A 24,667-nucleotide genomic window follows, 5' to 3' on the forward strand; every position below is an offset into this window, starting at 1 on the left:
GATAGAGAGGGTAAATGTCAGCGTGTTATACAAAGGCGTCGTTATGCCGTTTTATATGTATGTCGGCTTTGAATTAATGGTTTATACATACAAGTTTTAATGTATTTTGTTAGTTGACTTGGTTTGTTTTAGCTTCCTGTCATATTTGGGTATTAAAATAAATAACCATCATAGTTTGTCCGTAACTAATTTTTGGAGCTAGAATCTTTGTTAACCCATTCTAATCTAGCATATTTTTTGTCCTCGTTGACGAGGAATACCGGATCCACTGGTGTTGGAATGGTGGCTAGAGGCACTATAGAAAAGGGCGTTTAGAGACATCTTGCCCTGTTTGAAACTTCGCTAAGAGAGCAAAGATGGTAGGGAGAAGTGACTATAGCGTTGTCTTGTATTGCACTTTGTCACAGGGAATACAAATTGACAGCACGCCCGGTTGATGGATTGGTGACTGAGTATCGAACACGATTTCACTATCGAGTATCAAATAATAATATAAAAAAATATATATAAATACTATGCATAAGTTGTTACAAACTTGAAGTTATAAGAAAATTAAAATAGTTAAAAGTGGGTTGAGTAACTGATATTTCAAAACAATCTTTTAGATGAGTTTAAGATAGAATTACGGACTAGTGCTGTAATGCGTATACCTGGTACTAGTGCTGTAAAAATCACTAAGCGCTAATCGGGCGGTGGGGTGAGGACTAGCAATTAATCTAAGATAGAATTACGGACTAGTGCTGTAATGCGTATACCTGGTACTAGTGCTGTAAAAATCACTAAGCGCTAATCGGGCGGTGGGGTGAGGACTAGCAATTAATCGAGATTAATTGAGATTAATCTGATCGAATTCTAATGTATAATTTTCAGTTTTATATATACGCGCACACATTTTTATATGTAATTTCAATTTTATACACACACAAACACATTTTGGCTGAAATCTCGCTAGATACCGTTGATTTTTTGCTGGAATCTCGTTGGAAACTGCTGATTTTGGCCGGAATCTCACTGGAAACCGCCGATTTTGGCCAGAACCTTATCATAAAAATCCGATTGAGTCCGATTAATCTTGATTTTGATCGGATTTGACCATTGGCCGATTAGCCCAAAATTGATCAGTGAAGTAGAGAGTAGCGATTAATCAAGGATTACTTGGCGCCTAGTCGGGATTTTTGAAACACTACCGGATACCCATGGGCATACTCGTGAATCTGATAGTTAACGAGTAATGGATACCTCGCAGAAAAGCGGCAACGGAACATGAACCATTGTCGCTATAGAAAAGAAAACGATACATGAAGTATGATAGCTTTTGTAAACAGAATATAAGTAGAGGGTAACTTCAGTAAATTCACCCATCATTCTTGCCTGGATGCCATTGGCTGGCTCATCCAATTGTTTTATAAGTACATGGAAGCATCCTCCGTGTACACATCGCCGCCCTTCCACCGCGTTAAAAACCATGGTGGTCGATCGGCCATGAGACTCCAGATCCTTCAACGAATCACCACCACTCTCAATCAATCTCTCACAAACACAACTTCTCTCGATCTCAATAGAGCTATGGATGCTAAGAAGGATATCAAATCCGGTGACGATTCCAGCGTTGTGAAGGATACAAAGAAGCCGTCGGAGATCCCTCCGCCGCCGGAGAAGCCGTTGCCGGGAGATTGCTGCGGCAGCGGATGTGTTCGGTGCGTATGGGACGTGTATTATGAAGAGCTTGAAGAATATAACAAGCTTCGTAAGGATGAATCCGATTCGACAGTCGGATCGAAGGTTTCGTAAACATTTTGATGAAATTGTTTGATTCATTTGATGTTTATATAAATGAATTGATCTGATATATATATATCTGTTGTAGACGTATGAAGTGATTGAAGATGATTATTGGAATGATTTGAATGATGCATTTAGAATAATTGATGTTGAATTTTAGGCTGTTGAATACAAATCAAGTTTGTTCTTCATGTTTGACCTAAAGTATTGCATCTAATTACACAGTAGTTTTGGGTGAATTGATCCAATAATTACAGGATTTTTGGATTAACAATAACAATACTGTTATTACTTATGATCTATGCAGATATCATAACACTGATTATAGTGATTGGCATTTATCAGAAACAGATTGTGGAAGTTACACGAGATCATTGTTGTGTATTCACTTTGGCTCGGGTACTTCACTTTATTCTATCAAATGTTGTCTAAGAATCATATCGTGCGCGATTCAAGTCTCGCTTATCACCTTTCTTTGTTGTATTGTCGACAAAACATATGTTATGCTGACATAGCTCAATATGTGCAAGAATCAGACTCGTTAGCGATTGTTATACTTGCGTATGTGATCTGTAGTATAACTATTGGGTGTGTGAAGTTCAGCGACAACTAAAAATCAATTTCATAACTCATCTAAACACATATTGTTTTGCATTTATCATGTTATTATATCTATGCTGGTGAGAAAGAATATGAGAGGCCTTTAAAATCACAGTTGTAAGTTCAATAATCCGAGTGGTGTTGTGCAACACTATCAACTTATTCGTAGTCAAGAATTTCCATGACACAAGACGGAAAATGATAGTCTAATAGTCTTTATTATTAATGAATTTAAAAATGTGTCTTAGAGGTTTACATGCCTGTTAATGACTATTTAACAATGTGGTCAAATGTTTTCTAAAATAGTCTTAAACTCATTTAGACTACTGTGTCGTTGAAACCCCATATCCTTTTCAAATACACATCCTGCAGCTATGGCAGTTCGTAACTAAATTGGTGGTGTTAGGAAGGGTCGGAACACACTAATATGTTTCGTTCAAATACATACGAAACCACAATATGCATGTAAGGGTCTTTTTCTAGTCTTCTGAGTCCTGACTCAAATGGCAGATTTAATTGGTTGTTCTACTGGATAGATGCCTTTCAAGTATGTGGGACTCTTAGTAGGTGCAAATACGAATCGTACTGCTGATTGGGATTCGATTCAGGACATGTTCGGTAGAGAAGTCTTCCATAGTACATATTGTCTGTCGGGGTCGTCTTACCCTTCTAAACTCGGCGATGGAGACCCTCCAACATAGCTTTTCTCTCTCTAAAAAGCCCCGGTCAATATTATCGAGCAAATAGATGCGAAGCTAAGGAAATTTTTTGGGCGGTAGTTCGGAGAATAACAAAATTTATTGGGTCAGCTGGAGCATGACTATGACCCCAACTGAGGCGAGCGACCTTGTGTTAACTGCTTTAAGAGAGACACGAACATTGCCCTTCTTACAAAGTGGCGGTGGCGGTTTAAAACTGAACAAACCGCACTTTGGGGAAAATAATATCGCCATTCATGGGTCGAATAAAAGTTGGCCTATGTTGCCTAACGCCAAACAGTTCACATGAATCTCGATCTCCATAACAAACTTAGAGATCCTTCTTGCTTATTCTAATTTGAATTTGCCAAATCTGATCAAACATTCGATTCTGGTTTGATAGCTGGCTGTTGTCTCAACCCCTTAAAGAAGCTTTTCCCAAACTTTTTTGTATCGAAAGGAAGAAGCACTGTTCGGTTTCCGAATGTGTTGATGCAAACCATCGGTCGTGGAGTTGGAAATGGAATCGAAGAGTGTTGCATGTCTACTACCGAAGCTAGTGATTTGGGCAGGTTACTTATGCAGGTGGATTTATCGAACAACAAAGAAAAATGGATCTAGCTTGGTGATTCGTCAGGCAAGTTTTCGGTTGCCTCGATGAATTGGAGTTGTTTAACGAGTTGGCTCAAGTGCTCCCCTCGTTATGAAATGGAATAACCGGGTTCCAAAGAAAATAAATGTTTTTGCATGGAAAGTGGAGAGGGATAGATTGGCGACTAAGGAGGGTCTTGCGGCCCACTCCGTTCATATTGAGCACGATCCCGTGTGGATTGTGTGATTCGGGTTCTGAAAATTCCTGTCATCTTCTTACTTTGTGTCATTTGAGGTTTGGAGTGCAGCTAGCTCTTGGTGTCGAATTCCTTTTATATATGCTTTCTCAGTTCGTGATTTGATCAACAACTTGTCTCTGCTTGACAATAAAAAGATCTTGCAAGGGATTGTCATGATAACTAGTTGGTGCATTTGGAAGGCTATGACCGAGACCTTTTCCTCCAATCAATCGTATTCGTTTTGCGAAGTGGTAGAGAAGATAAATATAATGGGCTATCTATGGATTAATAGATCATCTTTTAAGTCGCTTATATGAAAAGATTGGTATATTTTTTTATTTTAATTGTTGTTTCTTTGGCCTCTAGCGTCTTACTGGTTATGTTTTTTTAATGAAAGTCATTACAAAAAATTGTCTTTTACCCCTACAAAATAAAATGTGGAAAAACTAAAATAAAATATTTTATGAAAGCAAAATGCTAAAAGGTGAATAATTAACATCATTATTATTGTTGTTATAATAATAAATTATCTAATGCCCCTATAATTTGAAGTTCAACAAAATTATTGTACCTTGAGAACTTTCTTTATGCTAATAATGAGGGGATTATGAGTGGCATAGGGGACCAACATATCAATTAATGAATATTTAACTTTTTTTTTGGGCAACAAAGTAATGCGGAGCATTCTCATCCTACCCCATATCTCGAAACCATTATATTAAAACTCACTTTATTTTCTCTCTCAATTTCAATTAAATAATACTTTTTATATTTTTTATCATTACCTTTTTTTTTCTTTACTCACAACCACTTTCAAAATATATTAAAAAATTATAGGGGATGAACAGTAACTTTTCAAATATACAGAAAAATCACTATTTTTTTCTAAAATATAAAAACTCTTCACTCACAACACCCTGAATCACTCTCTAAAATATAAAAACACCCATCACATAATATAATGGGTTGGATGAGAATGATCACCAAAGCAGCAAGAAGCTGGATAGTACAAAAGACCATACAAATACAAAACACCCCAAAGGATTATGTATCCACTAGAGGTGGTCAAAAAAACCGGTCCTCGAACCGGTTTGCCGGTTTAAACCGGAAACCGGATTTTAAGAAAACCGGTTTTTTGTAAACCGGTTTGACCGGTTTACAAACCGGCGGTTTATATATCGGTTACACAATTTGGAGCCAAAACCGGTTTTATAACCGGTTATAAAAAAAACCGGTTTTTTTTAATAACCGGTTATTAAAAAACCGGTTTTTTTAATAACCGGTTTTTTAAAAAACCGGTTAACCGGTTTTTTTATAAACCGGTTTTTGACCGTTATAAAAAAACCGGTTAACCGGTTAAAAACCGGTTTTTTCCCGTTGAGTAACGGCCATATAGCCGTTTTTTATAATTTTTGACCGTTTTTTTTTTCCCCATTTTACCCCCACAAACATCTATATATAGCTTAGGTTGGGTATTGGTTAGATCACACTCGATTATACAACTCCAAACGCTCTAAACGTTTATTACATACGCGATTATTTTGTTATCTCACGCTCAATTATACCACATTACCACTCCATACGCTCTTATTTCGTAGTCGATTATCATGGCCTCCCAAAGTGCTACTTCATCCGTCAACATGGGTGCCTCGAACACGGGAGAAACGGTCGTTCGGGTCATCCCCACGAAACGAAACCAAGATGTTTGGCAACATTTCGACCTATGCGAAATGTCTAACGGTACCCAAAAAGCTCGATGCAAACATTGTTTGAAGTTTTATGGCAAAGATGCAAACTCCACTTTAAGAGCGCATGTACAAAGGCCCTTTTGCAAGGCCTTGAAGGACGAATCGGGAAGTAGTTCGCAGCCGGAGATGACGAATCAAGGAACGGTGTTTACGTACGACCTTGAATCGGTACGTCAAAAGTTTTCAAACTTTGTGATTCAAAATACACTTCCTTTCAACCACTTCGACAACCCTCAATTCACGGAGATGATGCAAAAGTATGTTCAACCACGCTACCAACACGTAAGTCGTTCGACCCTTAGAAGAGATTGTCTTAAAGCTTGGAAAAACGCTAAATCCGAACTAATTTCATACTTTTCAAACTTACAAACTGGTGTAAACTTAACAACGGATGTGTGGTCGGTACCTAATGGTTCGCCCGACTCATACATTTGTGTGACGGCTCATTGGGTTGACCCCGGGTCGTGGCAAATGATGAAACGAACCGTTGCGTTTCAATTGTTTGATTACCCGCACACGGGTAGAAATATTTTTAAACTCTTGGATAAAGTCATTCGACAATACAAGATTGAAGATAAAATCTTTTCAATTTCGTTTGATAACGCGTCCAACAATACGGCCGCGGTTGGCCATTTAAAATTAAAGTATAAACCTATTTGTGATGGAGCGTTTTTTCATAGCCGATGCATTGCACATAATATCAACTTGGCCGTGCAAGATGGGTTAAACGTGATCGAAACGCAAAGAAACAATTTTAAAAGAATGTTACGAGATGTTTTTAGCAACAATAAAACATTTTCAAGATACAAAAAATTTTGTGATGAAGCTAATTGTCAATGGTTGGGGCCCAATTGGGATTGTCCAACAAGATGGAACTCGACTTGTGATATGTTTGAGAAAGCCATCCAACAAAAAGAATCACTAATTGCGTTTCATCAAATAATGTCAAGTAGGGGTAAATGTGCACCGTACGATCCTAGAAACTGGTTATTGAATGAGATCGTTACGGAGGTCCTTCAAATTTTTAAATCTTGCACAACTAGTTTATCCGGGGTTTACTATCCAACAAGCCCCATTGCTTTACCAAAAATTGCTGTCATGTGCACAAAGTTGAGTGAACTTCATTGTAGGGGTGCACCTTATTTTGATATGGGTGTAAAAATGAAAAAAAAATTTAGAAAATATTTTCAACAACTACCCGCTGTTTTGACATGTGCTGCTGCGTTAAACCCTTGCATAAATGTTGGTGGTGTTGAAGCTTTAATAGAAAAAATTTGTGATGAGCTAGAGTTAAACGACGATCAAAACCCCTATTATAACCAAACTTTAAAGAATGCTTTCAACACCACCTTGTCTAACATGTATGATGTTTACCTTACAAAATACGGGTCGTCTTCCCAAATTCATGACTCGTTAAGAGCTGTTGCCCAATCCCAATCCCAAACCGACCTTGAAATGGGGATGTACTACATGATTTGGGAAGACGCCGGTAAACGTCAAAAGGTAAACACCCCAAGCAGTGAACTTGGAAGGTATGGTGGTACCAACTTTGTGAAACACATGACTCCAGATGAATTTAGAAGTCTTGATTTGCTGGCTTGGTGGAGAGGTAAGGAGGATGAGTTTCCGATCCTCGCCGCCATGGCCAAAGATTTACTAACGGTCCAAGCTTCCACGGTAGCTTCGGAGTCTGCTTTTTCTGTTTCTGGCAGGGTTATATCGATTAGGAGGACTCGACTCACTCCACCAGCTGTAGAGATGTCTATTTGCTACAAGGATTACTTGGACTCTTTAGATAGGGCACAACATCAACGCTCACTCGAGGGGGAAATGGACTATGAGGCGGGCTTGTATGAAGACGAGGTCAATCAAGGACACACTCAACCAATGACCGATGAAGAAGCCGCGTACGACGATTACCTAAGGAATAGCTCGGGATCGGGTAGCGATGAAAATAATGAGTAAGAAACAGCAAGTTGTTAATGTAATCGTGTCTAAGCATTCTTTAATGTTTGTATTTTTGAGTTACGAATATGCGATAACGATTTAATGTTTGTATTTTTAATGTAAAAGCTATAAATGAAAGTTATGTATTTTTGAGTTACGAATATGCGATAACGATTTAATGCTTGTAGTTACCGGTTTGCCTTGTAGTTACCGGTTTGTTTATACTGTGAAAAAATAATGGTTATTTAAAAAAAAAAAAAAAAAAAAAACCGGTTAACCGGTTAGACCGGTTATTAAAAAACCGGTTAATAAAAAAACCGGTTTATTAACCGGTTCTAACCGGTTCCCAAACCGGTCCTAACCGGTTTGACCGGTTATGGTTTTCATACACAAAAACCGGTTATTAACCGGTCCGGTTATTAACCGAACCGGTTTTTTTCCTGGACGAAAAAAACCGGTCCGGTTAATAACCGAACCGGTACCGATTTGTGCACCTCTAGTATCCACAGCTCCCAATCTAGTCTGCACCATTTTGATCGGTGAACGACCAGTTAAAATATCGAGACTTTATTTCTTCTAGAATCATCTAAAGCGGCCATCTTCTATTGCTACATACCAATTCATTTCTAGCCTTCCATAAACATTAACAAACGGACTAGTCAATAGCAAGCAGAGTCTTTTTAAAATTATTCTCAATGGCAGCAACATTTATGGCATTTAGAACTTGCTCGACCGATTAACGCCATGCAAGATTGAAACCAACCCAACCTCATAATCATTTTAATGAAAACTAGGTTCTACCTATTGCGTTGTGACAGTGTATTAACGTGTATTCGGTAGGTATGAGTTAAATTCGTTAAGATACTAAAAATAAATTGAAAAAAATTAATCCATCTATGCAGAAACAAAAGTGACACTCGTATAGCTTATAATAAAATAATTACATATTAAAAAAACAAATACAAGTTATGATCGAAGTGACATGAAGTCGGTTGGTATCAGTTTGCTTCGTTACGATACCGAGACTAAACCCAAAAATTAAATAAGTAAACGCCATAATACTGGTATAACCTATAATACAAATAAATAACATATTTACATACAACAACGCTTATTCAATCGCTAAAACCGTGCATGCAGCGGTGACTCGACACAAACTGAGTCGGTTTTGGTTACATTCGTTACGGTAACAAAACTAAACCAAAAAATATTTATATATTAAAAAAAAAACTTAATACTAGATCTGGTGGCACGTGTCGCTAGGTGGCCAATAAAGGCTTTGGGTACCAAGCGGCAATATTTATCTTATATATGTGTGTGTATCATGCATCTGCCAAACAACAACACCATCATCATCAAAGGGCGTTAGACCCTTAACGCCCTTTCACACTTTGGTTGAGTATGGTCTGCATCTTCCCACCCATCACATACAAACACACACATGCACACCCATCTTTTTAGTTTTTTCTTTTATTTAAATATAAGTAAAACCATGGCCAACGTGATAGTTAAAAAGGCTGATTAGTTAAACACCATTGTCTACACAATAATGACACAATAATGACGTGACAAGATGTTAAGCAATTTTTAGTTAATTCACAACGGACTGGTAAGACTAATAAGTATTAGATTTTGTCTACACAAATATGATATGCTAATGCGACCCCATATCACGTGTAAACGTGGGCATGTATTATTTTCCACGTTTAAAAAGAGATCGTTGAAATTGTACATGCTTAGAACTTGCAGCATTTATTTCATACATAAATATCTACCATATATCCATATCCATAAACTACTTCCCTATTTAAAGCAAGCACATTTAATACTTAGTACATCTAGCTGTTGGGTGTTGCAGCCATGATCGACAATCCGGAGATGAGGCGGAGTGTGGAGGAGCTCCGGCTGACGTTTAAGAGCGGGAAAACAAGAAGCGGTGATTGGAGAAAAGCACAGCTTCGTGCAATTCTACGACTGATTCAGGAAAACGAAGATACCCTCTTCCGGTTACTTGAATCTGAACTCGGCAAACATCCTGTCGAATCTTATCGTGATGAAGTACTCTCTCTCTCTCTAATTTTGTAAACGCTTAGGTTAACCTAGGACAATAGTGCCGTGGTAGATTTTCTTGTTATTGTCCATGTAATTCTCATGAAAATATAGTATTATAACTGTTAGGAATTTAGAGGCACGCACACACAACCACAAGTTGCAGAAACGTGAAGAACACATGATTTAACGTGGCTCGGAGTAACCAGCATACATCAACGGGGTGGCAACTAGGCATGGCCGTCTCTGAGAATCGTTAAAATATTTTGGGCCGAAGACGGAAAAAAATTTGGGCCTTGAGTAGAAGAGTTTTTTTGTTGGGTTTAAACAATTAAAATTTTAAATTGACTTATTTGGTTATGATTTGTGTTGTGCAAATAAATTTGTTTATAAGAATAGACTTAAATAGGTTGAGTAATTAAAAATACATATTCTTTTTCATATAAAGATATATGTTTTTTAAAAACAAAAATTTCGGGCCTAGCAGGGCGATTGGGCTGGGGTCGTCAACCATCTTGCCCTCTTATCCAAGACGGCCAAGTAACTAGGGTTATTTTCTATTGAGCGATAATAGAATTACAAGTACATGTGATATTTATAGAGACTAAATTCTAGGTTAAACGTGCTAAACTTATTCGATGAAATGAATCAAGAACTCGAACCCAATATACTGTATAAACCTTATGCAACTCTTTTATTATTTATTAGTAATAAACAAGTACGGAATACCATGAAATAAATAAACTATGTCTTATTTATAGACTACATGAAACTTAGAGAGCAAGATATACCCGAATTAAAAAAACCTAACAACTTCTAATTCTAATTGAAATAATTTTCATAAATAGATAATCTTGGACGTAATTTTCATCTTAATAGGCGCATCACGTGTAGGTGACCGGGTTGGACATATTGGGCCCGTGGGATTTATTAAGATGTAATGGGTTTATGGGATTACAATTTGTTTTTTATTATATTTGGTAATGTCTTAGCTAGAAAGTTAGGTTATATAAACCAAGTCATGGTTAGACATTATAGAACATGTGATATGCAACCGAGTTAGGGTTCATCAAGAACATGTGAGATGCAACCAAGTTAGGGTTTATCTAGAGACACACATGGATGCAACCGAGATAGGTTCATCCAGATGCAACCGAGTTTGGGTTCATTAAGAGTCAAACCGAGTTAGGGTTTGAGAGATTGCAGTTAGTTTTTTAAGTTATATTTTCTGATTAATATAAACGAGAGTTTATCGATCTGGGACTTGAATTGGTATCAAATCGGTTACGCTATTGGAGTTTGTGGATCAAAGTCATGATCGATAAGGAAGAGACCGAATCTCAAGACATCGATCAAAGTCGTAATTGATACAGAGGGTTTGGTCAAGTCGTGATCGGAGTTACAATCAAGTTCAAACAGGCTATGATCGAATAATCGAGGCAGGTCGGCAATCGATAAAAGGATCAGTGACGGGCTGAGATTAGGTGATTGGAAGATAACAAAGTTGTTCTTTTCTGTTCGGCGGTGGTGAACGTGGAGAACAAGCAGGTTCTTCTAAGTCTTCGATCGGTTTTCTGTTGTTTTCTTTTGGTTTTGCGATTAGTTTCAAGGTCACGAGGGATTGGTTTTGTGATCACAAAAGGTTTGTTACAAAAGGCCAATAAGTGGCAGGTAGGCTACTTAAAAGAAAGTATTGAAAGAATAGAAAAAAGTCCAAGAGTTTTATTCTTCAATACCTGGTGGTGATCGACCAGGTGTTTAAAGAAAAAAATTGGTTCGATTTATTTTTCTTTATTGGTTTAACATGTTTGGTTTAACCATTAAACTTTGATTATTATTTGGATTGGACAAGTGAGTTCAATTGAAGGTTCGCTTAGATCAAGGATTTGATTAAGATGTGCTTATTTTTTGATTCGGGAACAAAAGATGATCAAGGAAGATTGATGTTTGCTCGATTAGATGATAATCGCAATCAAAGGAGTGATAGTGAGTTCACACAGCCGAGAGAATGGTTGGGAACAACGTCAGTGTCATGGAGGCAGTCGAGTTCGGGAGAGCCAAAAGAACACAGTTATGGATCAAGAAGAGTTCCAAGAAGTCAAGACCAAGATGATGAGGACCAATATGGTTGCGAAAGCCGAGAAGGTAAAGATCGTAGGTCAAAGAAGAGTTTGGATATAAAGGACCCCATATCTAAAGTTAAAAATTAGGGGGTGATTGTTGGACATAATTTCCATCTTAATAGGGCGTCACGTGTAGGTGACTGGGTTGGACCTATTGAGCATGTGGGATTCATTAATGATGTAATGGGTTTATGGGGTTGCAATTAGTTTTTTATTGTATTTGGTAATGTCTTGGCTAGCAAGTTAGGTTAGTCTATATAAACCAAATCATGGTTAGACATTATAAACCGTGTAAGATGCAACCGAGTTAGGGTTCATCAAGAACATGTGAGATGAAATCAAGTTAGGTTCATAGAGAGACACACATGAGATGCAACCGAGATAGGGTTTATTCAGATGCAATCGAGTTAGGGTTCATCAAGAGTTAAACTGAGTTAGGGTTTGAGAGATTGTAATCAGTTTTTTAAGTTATATTTTCTGATTAATATAAACGAGAGTTTATCGATCCGGGACTTGAGATAACTTAGACGCCAAGTTATTCAGCTTGGTCCCTCAACTTTATATCTCCGCCATAACCGCCTCTTGAGATCTTCCGTACCACTCTTATACCTATCGTATTAAGCATTCGGGTTTTTCAAGTTGTTATTACACCAAGTTTTACAAAACGTGCTTAAAATAACCTCTCTCCTAACATGGGTTTCTGCCTAATTGGCCCAAAAGTAGGCGATGCCTACAACTCAACAATCTCTCACTTGAAGGTTTCTTATCTTCTTTAACTTTATTCTTAAAGGCCCGTTGAAGCCGCATCGAGCTTCAACTCATCAGTCACAACTTCAACCAGCATTGATCCTTTCTTCCCTTTCTGTGCCTACTTCCACTGCAACACGTCGCCACTCTTTTGTCAATAGAATCACACCAGGAAGTTACACTGTCCATATATTTTATAGTTTGCTAGTTCTTTTAACCCATTGTGTACTTGGAACTGCAACTGCAACTACAAAATGATCCATCCACATGCCCCTAATATTGCGAAATCCTCAACCTTTGACTTGTTTCACTATACTTTTATGTACTTGCTCTTAGGTGTATCATTTGCAATTTTGACCTTCTTTTGCATATGAGATTCTTTGAAACAAACTTTCTCTTTCACCAGAAATGGATTAACCTCTTCTGGAGGTTTCTTGACCGCATATAATGAGCATCTGTTTTGTCACGAGCAATAACTCGGTTTCCATTGACTACATTCCACTGGCCATTGCCAAATTCAACATGATCAAGGCACTGATCATCCAACTACCCAAACGAGATAAAAAAACCTCTTCATTATTGGAACGAATCTGACGTCTTTGTAGTCCAGGTCCAGGTGGTTCCTAGTTCCCACTGAAGTTTCTAAGTCAATATTCCCGATGTTAGTAACATCTAGAACATCCTCATTCGCAAGTCAAACCTTACCAAAGTTCCCAAACTTTCTCTCCTTTTTTCGCGCTTCTGGCCCTAAAGGCAATGCCTACTACCCAACAATATTAATCTATAATAATACTATTGATTTCGAGACTCACAGCTACAATTGGTCTAGACCAATTTTCTAGAATGGCACAATTCTAATTATTGGTGTGTATGGGTCACCTTTGGTCACTTTTTGGTTCAAACCGTATCAATACCGAAATTTCGCCTTTTCGGTTTATGAGTTTGCTTATTGGTTTACATTAGGATCTGAAGAATTTAGCCAAAGTAATGGATTCGGGCCGTAATTATTTTCGTAAACTCTTATGAACCACTTATTAATAAATTTGAACATGATATTTTGATCCAAAAAATGAATTTAGTCCATAATTTTTTAGCTTAAATTTGTTGTGAACCACTTATTAACAAACATGAACATGCAATTTTTGACCCAAAATAATAAAATTTGGGTCATAAATCAATAACAAACACACAAACAAGCTCGTTTCCCATGTTTGGCTCTGTTATTGTGCGCTTTGGTTTTAGAACGAGGCAATCAAAACCGAAGTTATAAGTATGTAAACAAGGGGCTCTTTCGTCAATATTAATTGGAGAAAATACCAAGTGATTGTTTTAATAATGAAGTCAAAGGACAAAAATAGACAATCATTAGGGATGTCATGTAACAACTAACAAGAACTTTTTTAAATAAGCACTTATGTAGATGAAATTGAAGATAGGTTCAACCGTATGCTTTAGTTAGAATGATCAACATTTTGATTTTTGCAGATTGGGGTGGTCAAGAAATCAGCTGACCATGCATTGACTTACATTGACCAATGGATGTCCCCAAAGAAGGTTTGCTACTTTCTTTTTGTTTTCTGTTTTCTCTACAAGAACATATTAGTTAATATTCTACACTATTAATCAATATACCTTACATGTTTCTATTAATTTGTATCCTCTGTTACAATGTTGCAAAAGTCATTAGACGGACCCTAGGCGGCCGACTGGGGAGTTGGGAGTAGTCGGAGTACTCGGGGAGTACTTGGAGAGTACTAGGACATGGTAATTATAATGAAAATTATTTTTTGGACATTATATATTTGTCAAAATAAGCATAATTTACGTCAAAATGGTACTCTAATTGACTCAGCAACTTTTGAATGCCTTTTAACTAACTTTTAGAGAACTCTAGCCTGCCTAGCCCGACTTTTGACCGCCTAGGCCGACTTTTTTCCGACTTTTTACCGAATTTTAGAAATTCCTAGCCCGACTAGCCCGACTTTTGACCGCCTAGCCCGACTAGTCCGACTTTTGACCGACTTTGACCGCTTCCGACTAATCCAGGCCGACTTGGAAAAAGTCTCCAAGGTAGGGTCCGAGGACTGACTAGTCGGCCTTGGAATCCGACTTTTACAACACTGCTCTGTTACATAAGGATCACGTGTCATGAGTTGAAGTTAGTTATGATGGGCATACGTATATGATATACCGTGTCAATTGCTTTATTACTTTACTAGATCTATTCCTAATAATATTTCCCGGCAGGGTCGGTTACCTCTAGTTTTCTTTCCAGCAAGTAGAAAAGTGTTGTCCGAGCCATTTGGCCTAGTCCTCATAATCGGTTCTTGGAACTTCCCAATCTGTAAGCTAAGTTTTATAGTCCTTCCATAATCTTCTTGCTATCTTTATAAGACTAAAGAATCACAAACATTTTCTTTGCAGCTCTAATATTGGACCCGTTAATAGGAGCAATATCTGCGGGTAACACAGTGGTACTAAAGCCATCAGAGTTAGCCCTGAATTGCGCCTCTTTTTTTGCCAATATATTGCCATCTTACTTGGACCCCAAGGCCATTAAGGTTATACAAGGTGGGATTGATGTATCCAACCAACTTTTACAGTATAAATGGGACAAAATATTCTTTACGGGTATGTTCTTAATCAGATCACATTATATTAATGGTGTGTTACTAATTCGTTCGCTCAAAATTTTCAGGGAGTACAAAGGTTGGGAAGATTGTCATGGGCGCAGCTGCAATGAACTTAACTCCTGTCACATTAGAGCTTGGTGGAAAATGTCCAGTCATCTTTGATTGCCTCCCTAATTCAGATTTGAAGGTCTTTTAGTTCTCCTTTACTCTCTCCGAGCTCGTGTATGTGATGTATAGCAGAAGCAAAAGTTACCCCAAAGATACAAACTCCTTTAGATAAAAGCTGAATGACAAATATTTACTAAAGGTGCCCTTTTATAGGAATTTTCTGATTGGCATGTTCGTAAAATTTTCAAAATTATCGATTAAACAACTGGAAATTAGAACCATAAATAGGCACATAATTTATTTTAATAACTATTTTTGCGAGTTTTGGATTAAAAAGACAAAAGTACTAAAGATTGACAAAATTAGGGGGGGGGGGGGGGATTTTGGTTGAAGAAATTTGGGTTTGACAGCTGGGCCAAACCGCCTATGGCTTTGCCACATTATCTGTTGGTTATGGGCCCCATAAATCCATTTCTAGCGCAAGTTATGCTCATTTGAAGTTTAGGCATTTTCTGCATTTCCAACTAGTTTAAATACAAACTTGCTACACATATGAAAGTTTATTGTACATGGTGATTCAAGGTGGCTGCCAAAAGAGTTGCTAGCGGAAAGTGGGGTGCTTGTGCTGGACAAGCCTGCATAGGAATTGATTATGTGATTGTTGAACAAAAGTTCGCGTCCACGCTGGTATCAAATATTTGTGATCATACTCTTGCTAGTACTTCTTTTGTAGAAACATAAGTATTTTGGTTCAGTTTCAGTTAGTTCTTGTTGCGTTCGTGTTTTCTCATTCTAGATTGAACAACTGAAGAAGACCATTAAAGAATTTTACGGGGATGATGTGAAAAACTTGAGAAACCTCGCAAAAATCATCAACAGGGGCCATTTCGACAGATTGAGAAGTTATCTTGAAGATCCCACAGTAGCAAACTGCATAGTTTATGGTGGTTCTTTCGATGACACAAGTTTGTAATAATCTTTCCTTTGCCTTTTGAGGTTAGATTTGCATATGGTAATATTGCATCTAATAATTGTCGATTTGCAGGATCATTGAACCCACAATTTTGTTAGACCCTCCGCTAGATGCCGCGATCATGAATGAAGAGATATTTGGGCCTTTGCTTCCGGTTATCACTGTAAGTAAGAATTCTTAATATTATTTTTTATGTTTTTGTTGGTTTAAGTTTAAGGTGTGTACTTGTTACAACAACAGATGGATAAAATTGAAGAAAGCATTGAGTTCATTAACTCTAAGCCAAAGCCTCTTGCTCTTTATGCATTCACCAAACACGAAAATTTCAAGAAAAGGATTTTGGCAGAAACATCATCTGGGAGTGTGACTTTCAATGACACCATGGTTCAGGTACATGCCACATATTGGGCCTTTTATAGGGAAATCTAAATTTGCACTTTTATCAAATCTTCCAAATCGACATGGTCAATTAAATGCCGTTAATTAAGACATAAATAAATGCGTAAATTAAGACAATAAATTATTAACATATTTTACACTAGAAAGGGAAGATTTAAATAGGAGACACAAATGATGAATTTGAGCGCGATAGCTAAGCCAAACCTCCTAAGGCATTTTCCCTCATGTTGTGGCATGTGGACACCATCTATCCACTGCTTAAAGGCCGCATAACTCCACCCGTAGCCCAAACAATGCCCATTTATGTTGGGCCTATTTTGTGTCATTTTACCCTGTCTAGTTGGCCCAAGGAGGAGTCAGCTACTATTGGATCAGCTCCGTATCACTTTGTCGCGTTATTTAGCTTTCAATGTTCAGATAATCATATTCTGTTTTTCATTTCTTAAATAATCATCTTTAGTACGCACGTTTTTGGCACTAAGTCCTCTAAATTGACGGTGCAAATAACTTTAGTATGCTATAAAACTGTTATATGTGTACATGCTAAGTTCTAACTAAATACACTTTGTTACATTCACAGTTTGTGTGTGACGACTTACCATTTGGAGGGGTTGGGCAAAGTGGGTTCGGTAGGTATCATGGGAAGTATTCTTTTGATACGTTTAGCCATGAAAAAGCTGTTCTAGAGCGAAGCTTCTATTTGGAGCTTGAGCCGAGGCATCCACCATGGAGTACTTTCAAGTTGGAGTTCTTAAGGTGTGTATACAACTATAACTATGCGGGAATGCTGCGACTACTGTTGGGCTTGAAGAGGACATCTAACCCTTAAGATAGAGAGGGTAAATGTCAGCGTGTTATACAAAGGCGTCGTTATGCCGTTTTATATGTATGTCGGCTTTGAATTAATGGTTTATACATACAAGTTTTAATGTATTTTGTTAGTTGACTTGGTTTGTTTTAGCTTCCTGTCATATTTGGGTATTAAAATAAATAACCATCATAGTTTGTCCGTAACTAATTTTTGGAGCTAGAATCTTTGTTAACCCATTCTAATCTAGCATATTTTTTGTCCTCGTTGACGAGGAATACCGGATCCACTGGTGTTGGAATGGTGGCTAGAGGCACTATAGAAAAGGGCGTTTAGAGACATCTTGCCCTGTTTGAAACTTCGCTAAGAGAGCAAAGATGGTAGGGAGAAGTGACTATAGCGTTGTCTTGTATTGCACTTTGTCACAGGGAATACAAATTGACAGCACGCCCGGTTGATGGATTGGTGACTGAGTATCGAACACGATTTCACTATCGAGTATCAAATAATAATATAAAAAAATATATATAAATACTATGCATAAGTTGTTACAAACTTGAAGTTATAAGAAAATTAAAATAGTTAAAAGTGGGTTGAGTAACTGATATTTCAAAACAATCTTTTAGATGAGTTTAAGATAGAATTACGGACTAGTGCTGTAATGCGTATACCTGGTACTAGTGCTGTAAAAATCACTAAGCGCTAATCGGGCGGTGGGGTGAGGACTAGCAATTAATCTAAGATAGAATTACGGACTAGTGCTGTAATGCGTATACCTGGTACTAGTGCTGTAAAAATCACTAAGCGCTAATCGGGCGGTGGGGTGAGGACTAGCAATTAATCGAGATTAATTGAGATTAATCTGATCGAATTCTAATGTATAATTTTCAGTTTTATATATACGCGCACACATTTTTATATGTAATTTCAATTTTATACACACACAAACACATTTTGGCTGAAATCTCGCTAGATACCGTTGATTTTTTGCTGGAATCTCGTTGGAAACTGCTGATTTTGGCCGGAATCTCACTGGAAACCGCCGATTTTGGCCAGAACCTTATCATAAAAATCCGATTGAGTCCGATTAATCTTGATTTTGATCGGATTTGACCATTGGCCGATTAGCCCAAAATTGATCAGTGAAGTAGAGAGTAGCGATTAATCAAGGATTACTTGGCGCCTAGTCGGGATTTTTGAAACACTACCGGATACCCATGGGCATACTCGTGAATCTGATAGTTAACGAGTAATGGATACCTCGCAGAAAAGCGGCAACGGAACATGAACCATTGTCGCTATAGAAAAGAAAACGATACATGAAGTATGATAGCTTTTGTAAACAGAATATAAGTAGAGGGTAACTTCAGTAAATTCACCCATCATTCTTGCCTGGATGCCATTGGCTGGCTCATCCAATTGTTTTATAAGTACATGGAAGCATCCTCCGTGTACACATCGCCGCCCTTCCACCGCGTTAAAAACCATGGTGGTCGATCGGCCATGAGACTCCAGATCCTTCAACGAATCACCACCACTCTCAATCAATCTCTCACAAACACAACTTCTCTCGATCTCAATAGAGCTATGGATGCTAAGAAGGATATCAAATCCGGTGACGATTCCAGCGTTGTGAAGGATACAAAGAAGCCGTCGGAGATCCCTCCGCCGCCGGAGAAGCCGTTGCCGGGAGATTGCTGCGGCAGCGGATGTGTTCGGTGCGTATGGGACGTGTATTATGAAGAGCTTGAAGAATATAACAAGCTTCGTAAGGATGAATCCGATTCGACAGTCGGATCGAAGGTTTCGTAAACATTTTGATGAAATTGTTTGATTCATTTGATGTTTATATAAATGAATTGATCTGATATATATATATCTGTTGTAGACGTATGAAGTGATTGAAGATGATTATTGGAATGATTTGAATGATGCATTTAGAATAATTGATGTTGAATTTTAGGCTGTTGAATACAAATCAAGTTTGTTCTTCATGTTTGAAGAGGTAGGTCCCAGCAGAGACCAGTTGGTCCCGCAAGACTCACCTGGAGCAGGGACGTCTGCGCAAAGGCCATCTGCTCCCGCAGGACCCACCATGCTCATAGGATCTTACGCGCAGTACACAAGCTGAACACGCAGGGAAAGCCTCCCAATGGTAAAGTACCCCGCCTGTTCCCGCAGTTGCGGATACAAGCCATCAGGAAAGGCTACCCGCAGACAGCAGGGCTACACGCACAAGACATTAGCTACTTCAGTAGTCACATGAAGGGATGAGCAAGGCGGGAACAATCCCGCCTAAATGAGCCAGTCTGATTCTGAAAGATCTCTTGTACCATACCTACAGAAGTATGGATAGGACAGACGATCTGACCAGAACAGCCCATGAGCCAATCACAGGGTGACAGCTCATCGACAACAGGACGAGGAGGAGCACCCTCTAGTACTGTTTGTCACTATTAGCCGCTGCCTACTCACCAACCCTTACTGAGGAGCATGCGCGGCCTACAGTTAGTGGAATAGTGTTACTGTTGGCCGTAACCTATCCACCAACCAGCATGGCCTGCGTACAATCCACAGTAAGTAGGACGTGCATAATCTACAGTTGGTGGAATAGTGCAGCCGACTTTGTTACTGTTGGCCGTAACCTACCCACCAACCAGTATGGCCTGTGCATAGTCCACTGTTGGTTGAACAGGAATACTATTCAGCCGGCTGTATCTTCTAGAAAACCTACCTTCGGCTATAAATACTCCAACATCTTGGAATGGTAAGATCATCTGCTATCTAGTTATCTAGCAATCTCTTAATATACACTTATATTCAGAGCAACCTAGTCTGATTCTCACGCCGGAGGGTGGTCACAAGGAGGAACCCCCCCCTTCTCAGTGACGAGCTTACGGTGTTTGTTTTGCAGGTCTCCTGAAGAACAGCCTTCTCAGCTAGACCTCATTCGTGGGAAACATTACTTAACCCCCAGATTATCTATAATCTGTACCGGGTCACTTAGTGTTTCTTCATTGGCGCCATCCGTGCATAAAAGCTAGAACTATTTTAGTTTTCACAATTTCTGAAGAAATGGTTAACGTTACTCCGGTCCAAAGGCCTGTAACTGACCAAGAAACCCCGGTAACCACCCCAGCAACTGGGGGGAACACCGGCGGTTATACAATCCTTACGAACACTACCCCGACTACCCAAGCCGGGGCAAGTGGAGTAAATATTCCATTGGGGTTCACCGATACCCAACTGGAAAAACGAACGAAGGTCCCTCGCCAAACACTAGATCAAGTGAAGGCGTGGGCCGAAGCACGGCAAAGAGAATTCCAAGCCGAATTGGATGAACGCTTGCGTTCAGCTCAACAGGCTGACGAATTCACCAGTACTCGCCAACACCTCAATATGAGCAGTGACTGCGAGTACTCAGAAGACGAGTTGGGAGTCTGATACCGACGCGAACCCTCGCCATAAGGCGAAAGGGAAGCGTAAGGACACGGACGTCCAACCAAAAAGGAATTTTGGGGAAGCTTTTAAACCAATCGCGGAGAGAAACCCGCGTGACTTCTCCAAAACCTTTAGACCAACTGCCACAAATGCAGGAAGGTCAAAATTCGCAAGAGACATTGCGGAGGCAATCGCCCCGAGAAGTGCCAAACAAATGTCAAACATTGGCACTTATGATGGTCTATCCGACCCAGACGACCATCTGAACAGGTTCATTGCGGGGGCTACCGTCAGCAACTGGACGGAACCCACGTGGTGCTACATATTCCAGATGACTCTGGTCGGAGCAGCCAGGGCATGGTTCGATCGTTTACCGATCCACCACATATATGACTGGGCGGACTTTCAGAACAAGTTCAGCCAGCACTTCAGCCAACAGAGGAAGTACACTGAAGAGCAGTGGACGATCCTCAACTGCGTGAGAGAGGAGGATGAATCTTTACTAGACTTCATCACTCGCTTCAACTCTAAAAAGCTTAGTCTCGGCAACATAAGTGAGGATCTGGTTCGCGCCGCCTTCATCCAAGGCGCCGAATACCCAGAACTTATCCGCACGTTGACGGGTAAGGATGGCATGCCATCCACATGGGATGCCATCATGACGGCGGCAAAGCGCTTTGCCGAGACGGAAAAGCAACTGGGAAGGGACCTTCCCCAGAGTACGCACCTCTACACGCAGAGGACAAGAGAGAACAATGTCCGGATCGCCCGGCAGAACAAAAAGAGGAGGCTAGGTATTTGGCAGTCAAGGGTAAACTTTGACACCTCATCCAGCTCTCGCCCTCTTGTTGGCGGAAGGGACAACACACACCCTTCAAATCGAAAACACCGGTGGACGCCACTCACAAAGAGCGTCACGGAGATATTTGCCACGGAAAAATTGCCATGGCCCAAAGCCCCATCGATCCGGCAGAAACCTAATGCGGATCAAAGCAAATCCTGTGATTTCCACGGGACAAAGGGTCATGGTACTGAAGAGTGCACATCCTTGAAGGATATTATTGAAACATTTGTTAAGGATGTAAGGCTTGCACATCTCGTGGCATCGATCAGGAAGGGAGGAAGGAATGACAACCGGTACAGAGGTAACGGACGAAAGCCCGTCGACATCAGCATCAACATGGTTCATGGCAAGGTCAGAGGAAGAAAAAGACAGGTGATAGAACCATGCGCGTGGAAGGAAGCTGAGGTGCGCTTCCCGCGAGTGCTAGGAGGCCCCAGCAAAGAAGGCCCCATCGTCATCAGAAGCCAGCTGGGGCACTACATCACCTCCCGCACTCTTGCTGACAACGGCGCTTCGTCGACAGTGATGTACAGGCAGTTCTTTGATAAGCTGGATGATGAAGACAAGGAACGCCTGGAAACGGTCTACGCTTCAATGGAAGGGTTTGATGGCAGTACAGAAACACCCCTGGGTATCCTATCTTTCCCCGTTACTCTTACTGATGGGAATCATTCACGCACAGAAGACGTGGATTTTGTCGTGATGAAAAAGCCACACCACACATACGACATCCTATTCGGAAGAGATGGGATGGCAAGATTCAACGCCGTGGTATCTTCAGTCCACGGCATGATGGGATGGCCAACACCTGAGGGTGTAGCAATGATCTCTGGCATTCCCCAGGTATGCATTGCATCTGTCTCATCTAAACCCAAACTGAAGAAGGCTAAACCAACCATCACTGAACCGGAAAAATGGGCCTTCAATGGCAAATACCCCGACCAGGCCGTTACCATTGGACCAACAATTGTTGATCCCACCCGCACCTTACTCAAGCGCTTACTGCAGAAAAACGCTGACATCTTTGCGTGGACACCAGCTGACATGACTGGTGTACCCCGAAGTAAGGCGGAGCATAAGCTCAAATGCGATCCGGCTGTTACGCCAATCGTACAAAAGCGCAGGGTAATGGGGCCTGAACAAACTAACGCGTGTAGAACCCAAGTCAAGGAACTCCTTGACGCAGGCATCGTACGCGTTAGTAGATATCAAACATGGGTTGCAAATCCCGTAATGGTACCGAAGAATGACAAACAATGGCGCATGTGCATAGATTTCAAAGATTTGAACAAAGCATGCCCCAAAGATTGTTATCCGTTACCAGAAATTGATCTCAAAGTGGATTCGTTGGCGCCATTTCGCCTTAAATGCTTCTTGGATGCGTATAAGGGGTACCACCAAATCCACATGGCCATTGATGACCAGGACAAAACCGCATTTCGGACCCCCGATGGTACATTTTGTTATAAAATGATGCCATTCGGACTTAAGAATGCAGGGTCCACGTACCAACGACTAATGGACAAAGAGTTTCATGCCCAAATCGGGAGAAACTTGGAAGTCTATATGGATGATTTGGTTATCAAAAGCCTCGAGCCTGAGGCGATGTTGAAAGACATTGAAGAAACTTTCAACACGCTCCGAAAGATAAACATGAAGCTCAACCCGAGCAAGTGTTCATTTGGGATGGAAGAAGGGAAGTTCTTGGGAGTCATTGTTACTAAAGATGGCTTTAGAGCGAACCCTGAAAAGGTCGAAGCCATTGTTAAAATGGAATCACCTACCACCGTCAAACAGGCTCAGACACTGAATGGGCGACTAGTCGCACTTAATCGCTTCTTGGCAAACCATGCGGATAAGTCGTTTCCTTTCGTGTCAACACTGAGAAACTGCCTGAAGAAAACGCACTTCCGCTGGACACCAGAAGCGGAAGCAGCTTTTCAGGAGATTCGGTCACGCCTGATCGAACTTCCAACGCTTACAGCACCACAAGCGGGAGAGGAGTTAATCCTATACCTTTCCGCAACAGATAGAGCAACCGGGGCAGTCTTGCTAGTAGAACGAAAGGGCATCCAGATGCCAATCTATTATGTTAGCCGTGTACTAACAGACGTAGAAACCCGGTACTCTACCCTCGAAAAATTGGTCTTAGCACTTATACACGCTTCACGCAGGTTAAGACGATATTTCCAGGGCCACCCAATCACCATTCTCACCAACTTCAAACTCTCAAATGTTCTAGGCAAACCCGAATTATCGGGACGTCTAGCCAAATGGGCAATTGAATTGGGAGAATATGCAATTAAGTACAAGCCAAGACCAGCCATAAAAGGCCAGGTCTTGGCCGATTTTATTGCAGAAGTCCCCGTTTCGCGGGAAAAAGAGTGCCAGGAGGAGGCTCAACCCTCCCCAGCACAGGACGTCAATGATGTCTGGCGACTCTACACTGATGGAGCAGCCAGTAACGAGGGTTCAGGCGCAGGGTTAAAATTAACCAACCCAGCAGGCCAAGAATATACTTACGCTATTCGGCTGGACTTTCCAAGTACGAATAACGAAGCCGAATATGAAGCATTCTTGGCCGGTTTGAGAATTGCGCGTAAGATGGGAGTGAAAAACTTAGAAGCCCACGTGGATTCCATGCTGGTGGCCAACCAAATAAATGGAACATACACGGCTGTGAATGACACCATGGCCCTGTACCTCGCCCAGGCAAAAACCCTTATGCGTGATTTTAGTGATTGTAAAGTCATACACGTCAAGCGCAGTGAAAACAAATCTGCGGATGCGTTAAGCAAGCTTGCATCACTAGCCTTCACCCACTTGGGAAAGGACATCCGCATTGAACTCCTCGAAGCACCATCAGTCCCGCACAAGGAAATTTGTGTCATCCAGAACAATACAGAAACATGGATGACACCAATAATAAATTACCTT

General features: G+C 40.2%; 1 protein-coding gene across 1 annotated transcript; it reads left to right on the top strand.

The window, feature by feature from the left end:
* Positions 1-9,465: 9,465 nt before the first annotated feature.
* On the top strand, positions 9,466-17,466 carry LOC143627855 (aldehyde dehydrogenase family 3 member F1-like). The gene is made up of 10 exons (XM_077097576.1): positions 9,466-9,663; positions 14,010-14,078; positions 14,772-14,868; positions 14,949-15,155; positions 15,223-15,344; positions 15,848-15,952; positions 16,062-16,234; positions 16,311-16,401; positions 16,479-16,628; positions 17,218-17,466. Exons 1-10 carry the CDS (start codon positions 9,466-9,468, stop codon positions 17,464-17,466), a joined length of 1,461 nt encoding a protein of 486 aa, XP_076953691.1.
* The last annotated feature ends 7,201 nt before the right edge of the window (positions 17,467-24,667 follow it).

The sequence above is a fragment of the Bidens hawaiensis genome, unplaced genomic scaffold (genome assembly GCF_021521415.1).
Source record: "Bidens hawaiensis isolate Kalapana, Puna unplaced genomic scaffold, B.hawaiensis_p1.1 tig00004743_1, whole genome shotgun sequence".
Classification (NCBI taxonomy): domain Eukaryota; kingdom Viridiplantae; phylum Streptophyta; class Magnoliopsida; order Asterales; family Asteraceae; genus Bidens; species Bidens hawaiensis.